The sequence below is a fragment of the Pseudogymnoascus destructans genome (assembly GCF_001641265.1).
Source record: "Pseudogymnoascus destructans isolate 20631-21 unplaced genomic scaffold scaffold_2, whole genome shotgun sequence".
NCBI classification, from domain to species: domain Eukaryota; kingdom Fungi; phylum Ascomycota; class Leotiomycetes; order Thelebolales; family Thelebolaceae; genus Pseudogymnoascus; species Pseudogymnoascus destructans.
In genome coordinates, this window is record NW_020167521.1 from 936,292 (window position 1) to 953,929 (window position 17,638).

The following is a 17,638-nucleotide window of genomic DNA, read 5'->3' on the forward strand; positions in this document are numbered from 1 at the left end:
CTTGGACCTCCTTTTACTTCCTATAGGCTATGAACCTAAGAGATGGTTCTATGGGATTCTCTTACATCGACTACAGTTACCAAGCCTGGTAAGTCATGGAAAGTCTTGGAAAATGAGAGAACTACATTCCTTTAGCATAAATAGGATTGCCCTTTCCTTAAGAAAGGGCAAGCAGACAATACAGTAAATCGACTATCACATACTTCCACGTCTTTTCCAAGCTTCCAAGCATTCATCTTGTTACTCCTTGTTTCTGAAAAGTCAGTGAGGTGTTAACCTCTGACTTACCCCTGAGTTCCCAGACTCAACATTTGTTGCAACTTGTCTGAACCACTTCACTACATCACACACCTGATTGCTGCGTTGTGGATGTTACGATATCAAGTGCGCCTTGCAGCTCGAGTGGGGGTTCAGGGGTGTGGGGAGCTTTCCGGGGTTGGAGCGAAGTTTTCAGTTGTGGAGTGAATTCTCAGAACTGGTCTCGCTAAAGAGAATTCACTCCACAATAGCTGTATATAGATCGAGCCACTGCTCGAGTGCTCCTCTTCTCTTTCCTTTCTTCTCTAGATTGAGTTTAATTCATAATACCCAACTGGCGCCCTATGCCTTGGTGAACCGTGACAGTGGAATAGTCTAAGCTACGACCCTTTGGCTCTGTTTTCTAAGACAGTGTGTTGTCTTAGTAAATTCATCCCTTCCTTGGGTGGCTAGATTCTCACATCTGGTGCACCCACCATTACATTCTAGAGCTATCGTTCATGTTCCTAGGCCTCTAGTTGGTAGAGATATGCCATGATGTATGTATCATAAACAGATGTATTAGAAGAGTTTGCAGCAATCGTTGAGTAGTATTGCTCTTGTTGTTGGTGTGATAAGCCAAGATATGTATGGTGACTTGTAGGTTTGAGGAGGAGATTTCTAAGTTTGCTCTTGAGTTTGATAGCAAACTGAGTGCAACGAATGTCAGTATGACATCGTGCTACTAAATGTTACGATGGTCACAGAGGTCAAGAAGCCAGTCTAGAGAATAATAAGCTAGATTGAATCTAAAGAGAGAAGGAGAAGAAAAGGAAGGTGGTGAGGCTATTCCTGTTATGTACAGTTGTGCGCTTAGCAGTTCCTTGTAACCTTAGTGGCTACTATGGCTGCCTGTTCCTATAGTTTCTAGTGGCTATGAGCTGTGATTGTAACACCACTAGCTTAAGTAGCTTTAGCTAATATCGTAACACCAAACTATCGATATCAGAGTTCTTATGACCTTCCTTCTAGCAGTCTAGATCCATCTCCTTATTGGCTTAGATAATGTCAAACATAAGCCTTGAGGATCACAGCTTTCTATACGCTGCTGGGTTGAGAGCTGCAATACTTCTGGTGTGTCGGCTTCGATTTGCCCCTCAATCGTAGGCTGGATAGGCAGAGCAGGGCTTGCTCTGCCATCTTCTTCGAAGGTAGAGTATTGGCGATGTCTCTGGGGTAAGGATTGGGGCTCATAAGCCAGGAATTCGAGCGGCTTCAAGGCCATTATCACTTATATAGAGTGACGTATGTAGATACTGCTATACTACTGTATTCGCCTTACAATTACATGGCGTCTATCCAAGGTGATTACTAACTTATATTCTAACTACAATAGGAATCTAGCTGGCTGTTAGCCTTGAACAGATAACTGTCTGACGCTGACAGTCTTACTTCCTATTTAGGAAATAGTGGGGTTCACAGCGAGCAGGGTTTGTACAGGGTTTAGACAGGGTTCCTGGTCAAATTTTCTACACTAACTACATACAGGACTGTCGAATGAGGTGTCTAACAAGGCCCCAATTCGCGGTCAGGACCGCGGCCAGTACCACGACCAGGCCCCACCAATCACCACCACCTACTTTAGCCCAGGCACACACAGATTCACATCAGCGCTTAACAGCTCAGAACTATTGGACACCAGCTATCCAAACATCCAAACATGCCAGGGTCCTCTCCCATTGCCCACATCAACTGCGGGACGTCAACTTCTCGTCCACTAAACATCTCCATATCGTCGTCGCTCACATGCGCTACCAGATTGATATAATTAATGCGTCTCCTTGCAGTACTTTGGTAGGGTCTTCGATTCGACACCTGCCGTCCCTCTCTACCCAAAGGCTGCCCCTCCCTCGATTCCCAGGTGCACAGCTTCCTGTCACCTTGCGTCCCGCCTTGCATCCCGTCCAGCCTATCATGTCGCTGAAGGCTGCTATGTATGCTGTATCTCCAGTCCAGCACCTGTCGCCCCCTTGCGCCCACATCTGATCCGTCGCACTTCATCACGTTCACATCCCATGAATAGCTTCTCGCCTTGAGACGTTCGCCCTTCAGGTGCCGATGATCTCTCTCCACTCGACTATCGCTTCATAGGAGTGAGAATAGCCATGCGGGAAGCTTTCACCGGTCTCCCAGCTCTTGTTACACGAATCGCCCGCAAGGCTCCACAAGTCGTCGAGAACGTTATAAATGCTCGAGGCAATCCGCTGGATATCGACTGGGACACAGCGCCATCTCCAGAAGACGGCCCTCTCTTATCAGCTAGAGCACTTCGCGACAAGTCCTTCCTTCCTGCTGAAATAGGTGGAATCGTTGGCGCATACGTATTCGTGGTGGTCACCATCCTTCTCGCCCTATTCTTCGTTCGACGCGGACGCCGACTTCGCAAAGCAAGAGAACTCGCAGCACAGAATGATGTTGAGATGCTAGTTGGACACGTTATAAACCCCGCCGCATATTATCCATCTCCAATCTCGCTCACTTCGGCCGCCACAGCCTTTCGCACCGCTGCGCGGCCAGCTGCCGAGAAGACCCAGAATCCCTACGTCTTCCCCTCTCAAAACTGCTCTCCCGCCTCGCCCGGGACCAACCCAGGAGTCGATTCGCGAATTATACAAGCAGATCGCGAGCTTTTAAATCGCGGACTCGAGGACCTATACGCGCATGTTATGGAACAGGAGGAAGCTAAAGCAGCCGGACTCAACATAGCAGATATGCCTGCCCCAACCCCTCTTCCATCTGCCTCGCCTCAGAGGCAAAGCACTGCCTCCAGCAAGCTCCTGGAGAAGCTCAAGCCGGCCAATCTGAGCAGCACCGAGAAAACACACTCGCGCGCAGCGTCCTTGATCTCGTCCCTCAAATCGCCGAAGCGTAAGGGCATCCGTGGAATGAAGATCAGCTCTCCAATGGCCACGCCTCTCTCTGCAACCTTCCCCGCAACATATGCGTCGGATGAGGAGCCACTTAGCCCTCGCCACCACCAGCTTCCACCTCCACCTCCGGTTCCTGAAGGTCAAATGCCCTATCAGTACCATTCCCGTAACAACTCCAGCGTGCAAACTGCAGATCCGTCACCCATCTCGCCGGCACGATCAATTGCAGAAAACCTCGCTTCAGCTTCAATGGGGCCACCACCTAACAACAGGCCGGTTGCTACGAACCGTCCTTTGAACTTGACGATCCCCGGTCCCGTTTCCGTGAACCCTTCGTCGGCAACCTCATCTACACGACAGCTTCCCTTCAGAGCGTTTGACCCACCTCCCGGACTTTCTTCACCGTCATTCTCATATTCTACCAAGACAACGGTCCTGGAACGGACTACGCCGCTGTCGCCAGGGTTAAGAACTCCGTGGTCTGCTGGAGCAACACCATATAGCCCCTACCAACCGTTCACTCCTCTGGTGCCAATCACACCACGACTGATCACGCGGGAAGATCGCAAGGCGATGAAGAAGATGGAGCCGAAATCTCGTGTTATGGAGATGGTGAAGGACAAAGACGATCTCTGGGATAGTGGGTATTAGGTGGGCTAGACGTGCGGGGCAATGATACTAGCTGTTGTAATCATGAGCCATTGGAAGCGATGTATGGCGTTGTAAATAGAATTTCCCTTTACTCAAGTAACGGCAACCGGGTAGCAATTTCACACATTCGAAATATATATAATAAGACACTGTTCAGTCGTAAAAGTTGTGGTGATTCGTCGGCTAGTCTTCGTACCTGGTTGGACCCCAAACCGCCCTAGCACCATACCAGAACAAACCCATGGGAACCTCGAACCGCAGAGTTTGATTTTATAACGACCCCTCGCATCTCAACATCCCACGACTAGCCCGGAGCACTGGAACACCCCGCCGACGTGCACAGCGCAGTCCCCGACTGCCAATTACCGGCCATGTCTCGAAGCATTGCCCAGACCCCGTACGAGGAGCGGCAATCGGCTCACCCCTTGAGCGCGTACCTGTACCGTCTCATGGTCGTCAAGGAGAGCAACCTCTGTCTCTCCGCCGATGTCTCAAGCGCGCGCACCCTGCTGCGCCTAGCGAACTCGATCGGCCCGTCGATCGTGGTCCTCAAGACGCACTACGACATTGTCAGCGATTGGGACTCGGACGTCGAGACCGGCACCGGCGCACAACTGGCGGCGCTGGCCGCCAAGCACGGCTTCCTCATCTTCGAGGACAGGAAGTTCAGCGACATCGGATCGACGGTGCAGAAGCAGTATACCGACGGGCCCGGGAAGGCGGTCGAGTGGGCGCACATCACGAATGCGCATATCCTGCCCGGCGCAGCGATTGTGTCTGCGCTGGCCGATGCGGCGAGCGCCTGGCGCGAGAAGAAGAAGTACGAGGTCAAAACGGATATTACGGTTGGCACGCCCAGGCCAGAGAGCCTGTCCGAGGACGATGAGGGCAAGGATGACGAGGACATCAAGAATTTGAAGGCGCTTCAGGCACGTCGCAAGGCGAGCATTGTCTCAATCACTACCGTGTCGCAGTCTTACGAACCTGCCAACTCGCCACGTGCGCCTATTCCAGAGTGCGAAGAGGACGTTATCTTTTTTAAGATCGAGGAGGCGCCGCTCGATCGCGGTCTGCTTCTCCTGGCCCAGATGTCCAGCGCTGGGAACCTGCTCGACGAGGCATATGCAAAGGCTTGTGTAGAGATCGCAAGGAATAACAAGGACTTTGTGATGGGCTTTATTGCACAGGAGACGCAAAACACAGCTGCAGACGACCAGTTCATCACCATGACTCCTGGCTGTCAATTGCCCTCGGGCGAGGAGCAGCGTGCCAACAGTGACGGTCTTGGGCAGCAGTATAACACCCCGCAAAAGCTGATCGGAGAGAAGAGCGTGGATATCATTATTGTCGGCAGGGGCATTATTGGGGCGGCGGATCCGGTTACGGAGGCGGAGCGATACAGGAGGAAGGGGTGGGAGGCTTATACGGCTAGGATTGGTGCCTGAAATCTCTCTGATACGATTTTATTTGAAGATTTGCTATGGATGCATATTGGTCTTTGGAATTATGGCGTAGATTGCGTTCAGAAGTGCCGCCTCGCGGCTCTCCACCATGGCTTGGGCATTCGGGACTGTGCGTTGGGCACAGTGTTTCAAACGGGATGATAGAAAACGGTTGGGATATTTATATGAGTTGCAACGGTAAATGAATAATTTACAAAACCGAATTATTAATCAGTCCCAGAGGATCCGTTTGTGTACTGGATATGCAACGCTTCCCAACTCCAGCCTAAACCACACAAAAATCTTTGCTACAAAAATGAATGAGGGACATTTGGTCCAATTATGCGCGCCGCTGAAACGCCACACCCGATTTCCCCCTTCCCACCGTCGCAAATACGGCGCCGTCCTTAATAACATCGAATCTACTCATGCCCATGGAGTCCGTATCGGCCATGCTGGAGAACCAGAAGCCGACAATGACAACAAAGTAACTGAGGATTAGAATCGATCCCTTGAAGTAGTTGCTCTTGCCTTCTCCGTACATGTAACTCAACAGGAAGACGCACAAGATGACTGTAACCATATCCCACTGAGGGAATATGAGGTTAAAGGTCTTCTCAACAGCATCACCTCCTTCGACATATGCAGCGGTAACAGCACTGAATAGAACGAGGGCGGGAATCTGCAAAAGACACACTTGGAGCGCGTATGCAGAACCAATCTCCATGGAGAGTGCAATATTGCCATTCATGGCAAAAGATATTGCGTTCTACAAATATATTAGTTGTGTGGAAGGACAGGGTAGTGGTATACTTACAAGGAACTCGGTGGTGTTGGGAACAAGTGCGAAGAGCGTTATGCCAAGGAATTTCTCATCAACAGCGAATCCTTGCAAGACAACATCGACAGTATCGACTAGTATTTCGGCAATAAGGGCGTATAAGATCGTAGCACTCATTAATATGACCGAACTCTTCGTTCTACTCCAGTTGGGCGCATCGTGAGCACCTGTTACAGCCACGTCGACGGCGGCTACCTCTACATCCACAGGGAGAGGTGATGGCTTGTGAGACGAGACCTTCTTGCCAGCATCCGTAGCATGTAGGGCAGTATCCACGGTTGGATCTGTTGCACCCTCCGTAAGTGGGCTCGCGGCATTGTCGAGACTGGCTCTAGGTGGTACCATGTGAGGTGTCGTGACAGGGCCATTGTGATTTGTCCCCGGCGAATCAGTCGGCGTTGCCCCTTGTTTCAATGGCTGGCCCACAAATTTCTTGTACAGTGGAGAATCACGGATCTCAGCACTGCGGGCAGTACCTGGGCTAATGTTTAGCTGGTGGCTACGTAGAGCCCTGTCGGCGGCCTGCTGAGTAGCTAAAAGGTGGCTTGCGTCTTGGGCGTGGATTTTTTTCTCGTCGACCTCGATGTTCCAGATGACTGCAGCATGTGTCCGGAGAGTAAACCATAGCCCGATGATATATGATAGAAACAAAAGTGTGGCGGCAAACCAACAGTAGGGCCGCACCGCTTCGATGTAGAATCGGTCGTCGAAGGAGGGAGTTTGCGAAAAGTAGCAGCGGCGACAGTCGCGGCTTGGACCCTCACTCTCGGTGTCGATGCATGACAAGCAAGAGAGTTCATGCTGGATGCCTTGTTAGCTGACTTGCCGTTTCGAATTTGGATTGGACTTACAGTTCCATATATTTGGTAGAATAGGGTGGGACCAAAAGCAGCAATGACTGCAAACAGCAGCATTGTAGACGTAACACCAGCGGATTTCGCATTGAACCTTTGCGTCTTCCGTTTTATGGCCCCAAAGCACATCGATAGCCCGGGAAGGAACAGGATACCAGCAAATATACTACCGATAATACTGCCCTCGACAAGTTGCCCCTTGCCTTGGTTTAAAGCAACACAGTACAAGTAAACCTCGACCAGCGTAGAGAAGAAGGCATTGATTGCCGCTCCCAGCCCCATAGAGGATTGCGCGGAAATGGATGCAACGGCTTGTCCAATAAAGTATGCAAGTGGGATGATGGATAGAAGCGCACCCACAAAGAGGAAGGCCGGTTGAGTGATAGCCAAGTCAAGCTCCATCATGTCGCGCAACACCCAGTAGTCGAGTATGACGAACATGACGACGGCCATGAGATTGATGAAGAATATGTTGGTACCGTCAACGGTATACTTCCAATACTTGAGGCCCACAGCACGGTATGTGCACAGGAGTATGGATGAGTTGGGTCCACCTCGTGAGTATGAACTGTCGGATTGAAACGAGAGTGCCAAAGGATGGCGGCGAAGGTGATATATCAGTAGTAGAGTTACTTTGCCCATTGGAATCCAAAAGACCATGATCCAGCAGATTCCAGAGACAATAAAGAGCAGCGGCGTAATCAACCCGTAAAAGAAGATGAAAAAGATTACGCGGCCAAGATTCCACTGGCCTCGACCAAAGAGTCTCCTCTTCGTTCGAGGGACCGAAGAGTCTCTATCACCTCCACGTCTCGTTCTGCCAAGGAGACTATCCGTCTCGGTAGCCACAGAGTCCAAACTTCCTCGCCTGCGTCCGACTATTGACCTATTCCCGCCATCAGGTCCGAAGAACAGTCTTCCATCCTCAAGGTCGCCGGATTGCCATCGTTCATATTCCGTGACACTTCTGCCTTCTCCCTCATCCTCGTTTGCATATGCTTCGTCTTGCTCCAGCCGTACGAACTTGCCAAATGGGTAGAATATGTAGCCCGATAACCCCCAAAGGACTCTTCCATACTCAAGTGCGCCTGGTGCGGCGCCAAATACAAAGCACACAAGTGCACCAGTTAGTGCAGCAAGCGCTAGCCACCATCCAAACAATATAGTCCAGGCGACGTTGAAAAGCAGAAGCCACTTACTTACCAGCCCCCCAGGAGCGGAATGAATGTCTCCCTCTGCTATTTTTTGAACCGATCTATCCTTTTTGTAGAGCGCAGGCTTCCATATACGGATACCAAAGGGATGCGTCTCGTTGATGGCTTCCTGCCTGTCCTTCAAAGTAAAGCTCTCGGTGTCGCTAATGTCACCATCCTCGTTATCATCATCGTCGTCGTCGGGGTTGGTTGTATCCGGATCCATATCATCGTTTTTACGTATCGTCTCCTGACTCTCGTCAGAACCAGAACCCTCTTCCGTAATTCCATCCGCACGGCCAGTAAAGCCAGATCCTGTTGCGCGTAGCTCGTCCTCGCGGTTCGAGTCTTCTCGAGGAACAGCCCCTACAGCCATGGGACGCCTTCTGAGCGATGACTTGGTTGTCCCAAACCCTGATACGGACCCTCCCACACCCGCATGTCGAAGTGCTTTGTCCCCTTCGATTTCATTTGCATCATCGTCGACCGAAAATTCCTGGCCGCGATGCGGGCCTTGTGGAGTGGATGAGACTCGACGTGTCATTGCGGGTTTCTGGCCTCGTTGATATCTTCCACGCTCTGGGCCTAGAAGTGGAGACTGTGCAGATTGTATAGAGCGCGCCGAGTCAACCTTTCGCGGGGTTGTTCGTTCGGATCCATGCGAGGGACTAGGGTTCGAGGGTCCTGATATCGATCCTAATAGTCGTGAGTCAGCCTGCCGCCTTTCTTGCAACGCTTGTTTCCGGACTGTGACAAGGCCTGGGGATTCTTAAGGGCAACATAACATACCATATCCAGTAGCGCTGGCTTCTGGTCTGCGGCGTACTGTATCAGTAGACCTGACGCTTGAGCCAAGCAAATCTTCGGATTCCTTCGTGATCGACTGGGACCGATGCAGAGGATGCCGAGCCTCAGTGCCGGTAGGGATGCTGGAGCCAACTGGTGTTTGTGAAGGACCTGACTCTTGTTCTTGAGCTTGAGAGGTTCCCTCTGAAGCTTTCGCCTTCCCGCTGCTAGAGTCTTTGGAGGACATAGCGAAGACCTTTAGGATCTAGGTCCTTCGCTGTATAGCTGTGGCCTCGACTGTTGACAGTAAACAGCGCCTGGAAATTCAGTTGCGAGATTATGAAACCAACGAAAAGGAGGTTTATAAAGGATATGGCTTGTGGATCATTGTCGAAATTGCTAACTACAGCCTCGGCCGCTCCAGTTCCTGAAGCAGAGCAAGGTGTGGATATACAAGCAAATAGAGCAATGAGAAATGCACCAAAGATGCGTTTGTTACAGTGCAGGTCTGTACGCTGTATGCGTGTCGATAAACCTGTTGTTGTATAACGAAGGAAGCATGAAGATTGGAGATGTATGCTGTTTACCTTGAAATGACGAAGACTGCTTTAGCTTGGTACAAGCTGCCAGGGTCAATAGATAAGTACTCCATACGCCAAACAGTACTATACCAAATGTTGTCCTCACATATATGCCTCCTTGAAATCGGAGATCGTCAACTCTCACAGAACTTTTTGTCCCGCGTTCTGTGGTACTTCATAGTTATATTTCATGCGCGCAGGAGAACTGTAGCTATTGGTTTCCCCCATTGGGGTTCAGAGTGTAAGTTACAGACAAAATGTACACCACGTATGTATAAACGCGAGCCAAGCACATGGTCCGTGCCCAAGGCCCCAAAGGCTTCACGCACTTCTTGAAGCTTACCTTGCCTTCTTACCTTATCAAACATCGAACCCCAACGTTGTCAACACAACAACCAGTCGAACCATCATCGCCACCAATACTCTCTGTTGACTGGCATAATATCGAACTTCCTACACCCATATATTCGTCGCCAAGCCATTCAAGATGGCGCTCGACAGCTTCTTTCACAACAAGATCGAGAGCATGAAGCTCGAGATCATCCAGGGCCAGGCGGTCCTCCGGAGACTTGAAGCGCAACGAAACGATTACAATTCAAGAGGTATTTGGTCTCTGCAGCAGATCTAGAGTGTGTATACTAATCACCCATAGTTCGTCTGCTGAGAGAGGAGTTGGGGCTGCTACAACAGCCTGGTTCATATGTTGGAGAAGTCGTGAAGGTGATGGGCACCAAGAAGGTTTTAGTGAAGGTTCATCCAGAAGGGAAATACGGTTTGTTGGCCTTGGGAAGCGAATATGACACAGGCGCCAGAGACTAACTTGAACTCAGTTGTGGACATCTCCGATAACGTCGACATTGCCAAGCTTACCGTTGGGAAGCGCGTCACCCTCCTCTCAGACTCATACAAACTGGAGAAGATGCTTCCGTCATCCGTCGACCCTCTTGTGTCGCTTATGATGGTCGAGAAGGTGCCCGACAGCACATACGATATGATTGGAGGGTTGGATCAACAGATTAAGGAGATTAAGGAAGTTATCGAATTGGGACTCAAGCATCCGGAACTGTTTGAATCGTTGGGGATAGCACAGCCAAAGGGTGTGTTGCTCTACGGCCCTCCTGGAACGGGGAAAACTCTCCTCGCGAGAGCTGTTGCCCACCACACAGACTGCAAGTTCATCAGGGTGTCCGGATCCGAGTTGGTCCAAAAATACATCGGAGAGGGTTCCCGGATGGTCCGTGAGTTGTTCGTCATGGCGCGTGAGCATGCTCCATCTATCATCTTCATGGATGAAATTGATTCAATTGGATCGTCTCGTGTCGAGGGCTCGTCTGGCGGTGATTCGGAAGTGCAGCGCACGATGTTGGAGCTTCTCAACCAACTTGATGGTTTCGAGCCGACAAAGAATATTAAGGTCATTATGGCGACAAATAGGCTTGATATCCTGGACCCAGCATTATTACGACCAGGACGTATCGATAGGAAGATTGAATTCCCGCCGCCAACCGTCGAGGCCAGAGCAGATATTCTCCGCATCCACAGCCGCAAGATGAACCTGACGAGAGGCATCAACCTGACCAAGATCGCCGAGAAGATGAACGGGTGCTCAGGAGCTGAGCTCAAGGGTGTATGCACGGAGGCCGGTATGTTCGCGTTACGAGAGAGGCGAGTGCACGTCACACAAGAGGACTTTGATCTCGCCACAGCGAAGGTCTTGAACAAGCACGATGATAAAGAGGTTAGTTTGGGCAAGTTATGGAAGTGAGCTAGGGAGGTTGGCGCAATTTTGCTACGGATAGGAACAATGAGGATGCGCTTGTGTACAATACAATAGAACCCGAAATAATATCACCACCATCACTGATGGTGATTGGAGACAATTGAATTTTTAGACAAATGTATCTCTATTCCAATTTGCCTATGCTTTCCAGTCTAATCATTCCCCGCCTGCTACCCATGCAAATCAATCGCCCAACACATTAAGTTCATTAGCAATGCCTGACGCCATCGCGATGCCAACCAGCGGCAAGGATATCCAAAGTGATACCACTTGTCCAAAACACGCCTCCAATGAATCAAACCAAGAGAAGGATGCATATTCACAAATCATCTATGTCGTAGTGCCCCCCAACCGTCCCGCACATGCAAATCCAACCCCGTCTGTCATCCGATGCCAATGATTCGCTCCCGCTTCGTTCCCTCTTCGGTGCCTGATACTGCTGAACAATCCACTCCAGAACAGCCTCGTAGCAAAGGACATACTGCCGTAAGCTCTGAACCATGCTGATTCGCTGCTTTCGAAGGTCGGCTACAGTGCGCTCTATAAGGTCTATGTTTGGATTGAAGAGCCAATCGTTCTCCATATCCTTGGATGCGTGTTTTGTTGTTAAATAGTCTGTTTCCTCCTCGGTCGAGATATCCATCGGCGTGACGCCACTTAGATTCTCTTTTCGTTGACGTTTGAGTATGTCGATGACCGAATCCACGGTGCAGAATGTCCCAGTCCGACCACATCCTGCGCTACAGTGAACTAGGATCGGTGGCAAAGACTGGTCTGGCTCTGGTTCCTCCAAGTTTATTTGCGACGCGACGGCTGGTGGTAATGCCCCATGTTGCAGCGAGTTAGACAGCTCGATTATTCCGAGAAGCTGGCTGGGCCGGGCTGTGGTCCCGAAATCTGGCCAAGAACTATACTGTAGCTGCATGATCTGCCTGGCGGGCGCGTGGGGTTGTGTCGAACAGGACAGTGTAATGGTTCGAACAACGACATCTGGATTGTCACCAGGGCTGGCCTCTGGGATTGCTGATTCGACCACAGTGTTCGCACGGCGCCTCCCAAAGGACTCCTTCCTTATAGGTCGGAAATGCTTAATGGGTTCTAGAGGGACCCTCTTCTCGGCTGACGAGGTTATTTTGAATCTGCCATATTCTTGAGCAGACCAATACGGATGGCACTTAACTTGCCCGCCCTCTGATTCTGCTGTCAGCATGACAATAACTCGTACATCTTGATCCCAGATAACGCTCCAGAAATCCTATCAAAAATTAGTATACGCGTTAACAATGATGAGAGGCGAACGCACCTCAAAGGTAGCAGGTAGAGGACCCTGGGATGCAATATATCGCTTATTGCTCCATAAAGGCTTGATATGAGTCGCATTTACATAATCGCAGACGCCTTCAGCTCTCCCTTGTAGTCTGACTCGGGAATGCTCGAAAGGCCAGATGTTGTTGTATCGGTTTTTCCCCCCTTTTTCAAATCCGGCGATTTGAACGTCATTGTCAGATCTGGCTGTGGGCGTTCCATAAGAAACTCGAGACGACAAGGCGTTTTGCATTCTAGATTGCTCGATTTGTTCTATATGTAAGAACTTATCTGACACTGTCTTGCCGTGGTCTTCCTTGTCAGTAGCGCTTCGCAGCCACGTAGGGAGGAAGTCATCGGCCAATTGATCTGCATCGTCCGGACGCCTGATATCGATTTGACCCACGCCACCAACGAGGTCCATGTTCTGTCGAATGTTGCTGAAAAAAGGGTTTGCGACACTTTTCGTCTGGGGCATTGCGCAGCCGCCAGCGACATCAGCAGCGTTAGGAAATAGGGAGCCCAACGAAAGATTCGTCGCATTTTGAGTATCGTTCGTTGGCTTCTGGTCAATGGCGTCGCTCTGGATTGCAGAAAATGCCTTGTATCCACCCTTTAGTATATATGCCTTCCCATTCCAACCTTCATTTGTGAACTTCTTGATGGTGTTCAGAGGTGCAACTGCGTCTTTCTTCTCTGCAGAGTGAGAATCGTAAACGATAATATACCTGCATTCACTCCACCTTGAGAACTGAGCCTTCTCCTCCGGAACCTTGAATGTATCGGTGAGCTTCGCCAAATTGAACGACGGCCTCTTCAATAATGTTGTGGGAATGCAAAGATTGAGGGCGTTGCGAATCCTTGATTGAGAATACTGTGGGGCAACTCGAAGGTCTAAAAGTAAGTAATCTAAAGAACTCTGGGTTTTCAAAAAGTCCCTTAGGTCGGGAGCAGAAATAAATGAAGGGCCATCTTGTAACACTGGCGGTAGCGTCTCCGCCCGCGGGATATCGGTTTGTTGGCTTGTATGTGGCGTGGACGGGCTGGGTCTATCATCAGGTAGAGACAACCGCGGGTGCCTATCACCTAGTTGAGAGAGCATATGTTCTCGAACCGGTGCTAGCGGTTGAGATAACTCCGCAGTCATAGGCAACTCCTGCATTGGGAGGCCAAGAATTGGCGATGCCTCAGTCGGAAAGGTGTTGGAGTGACGCGCGGGTGACAACCACGAATTACTGATGGTAGTGACTGCGCTGTTCGTCCTTTTCGCCTCGGTATTCCTGTCGTGGCCAGCTGCACTCTTGTATCCATGGGCATGAGCTGGGAGGACAGGCGCCGAGGCAAAATGGGATAGGTTGCCATGGCCCAAGCTGAACGACTGGTTGGCTTCGCTCTGTTTCCGGAAAGCGTCAAAATTTGCACGGTTTTCTATTGAAATATTCCTGGGCGTTTGCTCGATATAACATTGTACCGAAGAAGCAGTTGGGCTGCGATTATCTTTGGGGCCACTGCCGGAATCTCTTGTATTGTTGCCAGGATCAACGACAAGCCCAAAATAATTTGGGCTTGAGGGCCGCGCCTGTTCTTTGCCCCCTGGCGTGCGTATCGGAGAGAAAGACGCAGGTATTGTAGGTGGTGCCGCTGATGAAGGTGCTCTGATAGCCTGGGTCAACGGACTGCCTCCGGCTGACGAGGGGGTCTTCGGTCTATGAGAATGGGACCGAGTCGACCGCGGGGGCGGTCGTGCCGCCGCCTTCATGGTTTTCGTGTTATTGCCAAAGTTCGAATATTCGATAGTCTCGATAAATTTGCGAGCGACGAAGGATCGGGCTTTCAGGAGCGTGTTGCATTAGGATTCGGCGCTGACCGCAGGCCCCCTCGTATTTCTTGCCGCCGTTACAATCAGTGCCGTAGATGGCCCCCAGTGAAAGGCAAGTAGGGGCCAGAAATACGTTACGATGTGTCGGGGAAATAATAGAGTGATGGAGGTTGTGCGTCGGGGGATTAAACGCCTCGAATGGCGATTTGTAATGGATAAATGGGAGGGAGGCAATAAGATACTTGTAAAACTTGATGGAGTGAAGAGCGCGATGGATTGGACATGCAGGTGGGAGGTTGTGCGGCTGCACTAGTGTGGTCTGCCAGGTACCCCGTCGGTACCATGACCACATAATACTGGGTGGGAAAGGGTGGGAAAGGGTGCAAATGTACATCATAGGGACTAGAAAGTCCAATAGTGGGCTAGGCACAAGATAACGCTGGACAACTGGTGGCTGGACCGTGCTCGATGACTTCATTGCCGCGCCATCGTTTTGTTGGTGCAGGATGGATACCTGAGGCAGGAATAGTGGGCAATGGAAATTTAATACCCGACATAGTCTGATAATTGATACTTGAAGATGATATTATCTATCAGATGGGCCAGGTACGTTGACTAGGCCTCGATTTTGATATTCGTAACTCGATGAAACTCCGTCGCTATGCCTCCACAGACCGCGCTTCCTAATAGCGTCTCCCATATGTACATGAATGGCCGATTCCATCGAAAGGCCCAAAACAAAACCACCATAATCTATCAAACAACCAAGCCACCCCTAAACACCGTAAACAGAACGCCGGCCATCATCAAAACTGAACGAGTTCAAAATCCTACACCCGCTTGTAGTATAATAAAACGGGTTTGAAGCCTGCCGGCATAAGCACAGCCTTCGAACTCACTTTGCGGGTACACTCGTCGTTAAACTCCGTCCACTTCCCATCAGGACCAACAGCGTGGGCGATATAGTGCCCGAACCGGCTATTCCCCTGATGAGACACCGTCGAGACCAGCTCGTATCGGAGTTGGGTAGAGCCATCCACGGCGTGCTTCGTCAGGTCGAGCACCCGCGTGATCCCAACCTTGGTCTTGACAGTCCCATTCCATCCCGCCCTCTTGAGCTGAACCGAGATCACGTCTGCTGGCGATGCGATTTTGACATCTCGGGTCACGTTGACGGACTTCTGGCATCCCTCGCATCTGTAGCCTGAGATCTTGTCGCGAAGGAAAGCGGCAACAAAGACCTCGAGGCTAGACCCACTGAGGGCGGATTCGAGAGGCACCGAGAGAGTCCGTTCGGCGGAATGGTGAGGATTGGTGGTATGACCACACGAGGAACAACGGATACTAGAGGTGAGCAGAGTACTATGGATGGCTTGGAACCTAGTGTGGCCCATCGCCCCCATGTCCTCCGACATCATCTCGAGCATTGCCGTAAACTGGTCATCGGGGTCACCATATTCCTCCGGGTTGTCTGTTGCCCAGCCGCCTGAAGGAACTATGTTAGCCCTACAAATAAAGAAAGGTAGTCAACTCTGGACCTGCACTTACGAATAGCCAGAGTGCGATCTATGTCCTTTAGGAGCGTATAGATCTCTTGGCGTGAAGAGCTTTGGGCCCAATAAATGGTAGCAAGATCTCTCAACTTGCACGCGAGGCAAACCGCTGGGCGCTGACTGCAGCCTGTAGTAGATTAGACCTAGAACTAGACAAGGCATATGTGGTGAACCTACATTCGCCGAGTTTGTGAAACCCCAATAGCCAATTCACAAGCTTCGGGATATGTAGCAGGGCCTGCAGCAAGCTGTGGCGATAACATCTGGACATCTTGATGTTATCGAGCCCAGGCTGCTTCATAGAGATCCTTTCCATCCACTCGTCGGACACTGTCGCCGCCTGATCTTGTGTCAGAAACATATTCAGAGTCCTCACCGACCGGGATATTTACCATTGCCTGCCGCTCGGCACATTTCTTCTCAAGCCCAGCTTGAGCTTCCTTCGCCGCTGAGTGTTGATCATGGTAACTGGCAGTTGGTGGAACGAAGCCATATGCCAAGTCCACCTTTGCACCTCCCACAAAGGCAGAGTCGAGCTTCTTCTTCTCTTCAGGGACCGGCTGCATCCGTTTGCGTTGCGGGCTGCGCTGCGGGCTGGATTGCCGGCGGGCAGTTTTGGGTTGTTTGCTTACTCTTGGCCCGTAGTGCATCCCGTCGCTGGACGACGAAAAGGTCCGCTTTCGGATCATTGGGGACCGAGGAAGGGTGGGCTGCTGAATGGCTACTGTAGCCATGGCAATGTATTTTTGGGGGAAGGATTTTGTTGTGGTTCAAAATCGTCTTGTTTTTGTTGGAATTTGAGAAACTGATATTGTATGAGCGGACGGAAGTTTGAAATTTGAGAAAGTCGGAAAGGAAAAAACGACTGCAGCGAGTCTATAAGAGGATCCCATATATATACGCACCTCTTTAGTTCATATTATTGCTCGTGATCTTTATCCTCTTGATCTTTAACCAACAATGAAAATGCCAGTCGCCAATGGAGCTATCTAGCGACAATAAGAATCTCCCCACCGACAATAGAATTCGATAGGCGAACAATAGCAACGCTCAATGCAGTAACAAAGCACTAACGAGCAGCCTTTGCACTAGCTCGCTCAATACAGTCTCTGGCGATCGCCTGAGCCTTTATTGAATATTTGGAGGAGGTTAGGACACCAGCGATTGATTCTTCCAGCGCAAAGTGCTTCAATAAACATCGAGACAGGCAAAGTTCGGTCTTTCGGGGACCGTTTGTATATACGTATAGTAGTATATAGCATATATTGCAGGTGAAATATGAGAAATGTTCTCGGTTCGAGGCTTTCTTCGAAGATTCTGCGATTATCGTTTCGAGTAGACGGAAGGAGCGAGTACATGCGAGTACATGCGCCCCGTGAGTTTTTCGGTGGTCGGATCAGGCGCGTCGCTCCAGAATAACGAAGCGATAGACTCCTCACGATGCCCAAACGCTCAGCAAATTATTGAGGCGATACAGGACGCTCAACGGTGAAGCGCTCGCAGAAAAGTCGTGGCGACGGCCCCTCCAATGTTTGAACCGACGTTTCCCTACACAGCTTCCCACCAAAACTTTTACGCGGTCGAGTCGCCCACTAAACTCTATCCAGCAGGCGGTGTCACATTCGTCCTGCAGTACTTATCGCTCAATTGGAGAAAGTCACGTGCT

At 50.5% G+C, this 17,638-nt stretch overlaps 7 protein-coding genes across 7 annotated transcripts; 3 read left to right on the top strand and 4 right to left on the bottom strand.

Moving 5' to 3' along the window:
• Positions 1–1,265: 1,265 nt before the first annotated feature.
• On the bottom strand, positions 1,266–1,522 carry VC83_00924 (uncharacterized protein; the record flags this gene model as incomplete). Its single annotated transcript, XM_024464611.1, has 2 exons — positions 1,266–1,294; positions 1,342–1,522. The coding sequence occupies 2 exons, from the start codon at positions 1,520–1,522 to the stop codon at positions 1,266–1,268; spliced, it is 210 nt and encodes a 69-aa protein (XP_024327837.1).
• Positions 1,523–2,152: 630 nt separating this feature from the next.
• Positions 2,153–9,492, bottom strand: VC83_00927 (uncharacterized protein). Its single transcript, XM_024464614.1, has 4 exons — positions 8,938–9,492; positions 6,953–8,844; positions 6,078–6,902; positions 2,153–6,029 (listed from the first exon to the last, which is right to left on the bottom strand). Exons 1-4 carry the CDS (start codon positions 9,179–9,181, stop codon positions 5,601–5,603), a joined length of 3,390 nt encoding a protein of 1,129 aa, XP_024327836.1. The 5' UTR covers positions 9,182–9,492; the 3' UTR covers positions 2,153–5,600.
• Positions 2,403–3,818, top strand: VC83_00925 (uncharacterized protein; the record flags this gene model as incomplete). Its single annotated transcript, XM_024464612.1, has 1 exon — positions 2,403–3,818. One exon carries the CDS (start codon positions 2,403–2,405, stop codon positions 3,816–3,818), a length of 1,416 nt encoding a protein of 471 aa, XP_024327838.1.
• On the top strand, positions 4,190–5,263 carry URA3 (orotidine 5'-phosphate decarboxylase; the record flags this gene model as incomplete). The annotated part of the gene is made up of 1 exon (XM_024464613.1): positions 4,190–5,263. One exon carries the CDS (start codon positions 4,190–4,192, stop codon positions 5,261–5,263), a length of 1,074 nt encoding a protein of 357 aa, XP_024327835.1.
• A 378-nt stretch (positions 9,493–9,870) lies between the features above and the next one.
• On the top strand, positions 9,871–11,403 carry RPT6 (protease regulatory subunit 8 (SUG1 protein) (CIM3 protein) (TAT-binding protein TBY1)). The gene is made up of 3 exons (XM_024464615.1): positions 9,871–10,117; positions 10,168–10,287; positions 10,346–11,403. The coding sequence occupies exons 1-3, from the start codon at positions 10,003–10,005 to the stop codon at positions 11,278–11,280; spliced, it is 1,170 nt and encodes a 389-aa protein (XP_024327833.1). The 5' UTR covers positions 9,871–10,002; the 3' UTR covers positions 11,281–11,403.
• Positions 11,404–14,734, bottom strand: VC83_00929 (uncharacterized protein). The gene is made up of 2 exons (XM_024464616.1): positions 12,599–14,734; positions 11,404–12,550 (listed from the first exon to the last, which is right to left on the bottom strand). Exons 1-2 carry the CDS (start codon positions 14,357–14,359, stop codon positions 11,615–11,617), a joined length of 2,697 nt encoding a protein of 898 aa, XP_024327834.1. The 5' UTR covers positions 14,360–14,734; the 3' UTR covers positions 11,404–11,614.
• Positions 14,735–15,009: 275 nt separating this feature from the next.
• Positions 15,010–17,496, bottom strand: VC83_00930 (uncharacterized protein). The gene is made up of 5 exons (XM_024464617.1): positions 16,878–17,496; positions 16,365–16,777; positions 16,150–16,312; positions 15,968–16,099; positions 15,010–15,905 (listed from the first exon to the last, which is right to left on the bottom strand). The coding sequence occupies exons 2-5, from the start codon at positions 16,704–16,706 to the stop codon at positions 15,250–15,252; spliced, it is 1,293 nt and encodes a 430-aa protein (XP_024327546.1). The 5' UTR covers positions 16,707–16,777; positions 16,878–17,496; the 3' UTR covers positions 15,010–15,249.
• Between the last annotated feature and the right edge of the window lie 142 nt (positions 17,497–17,638).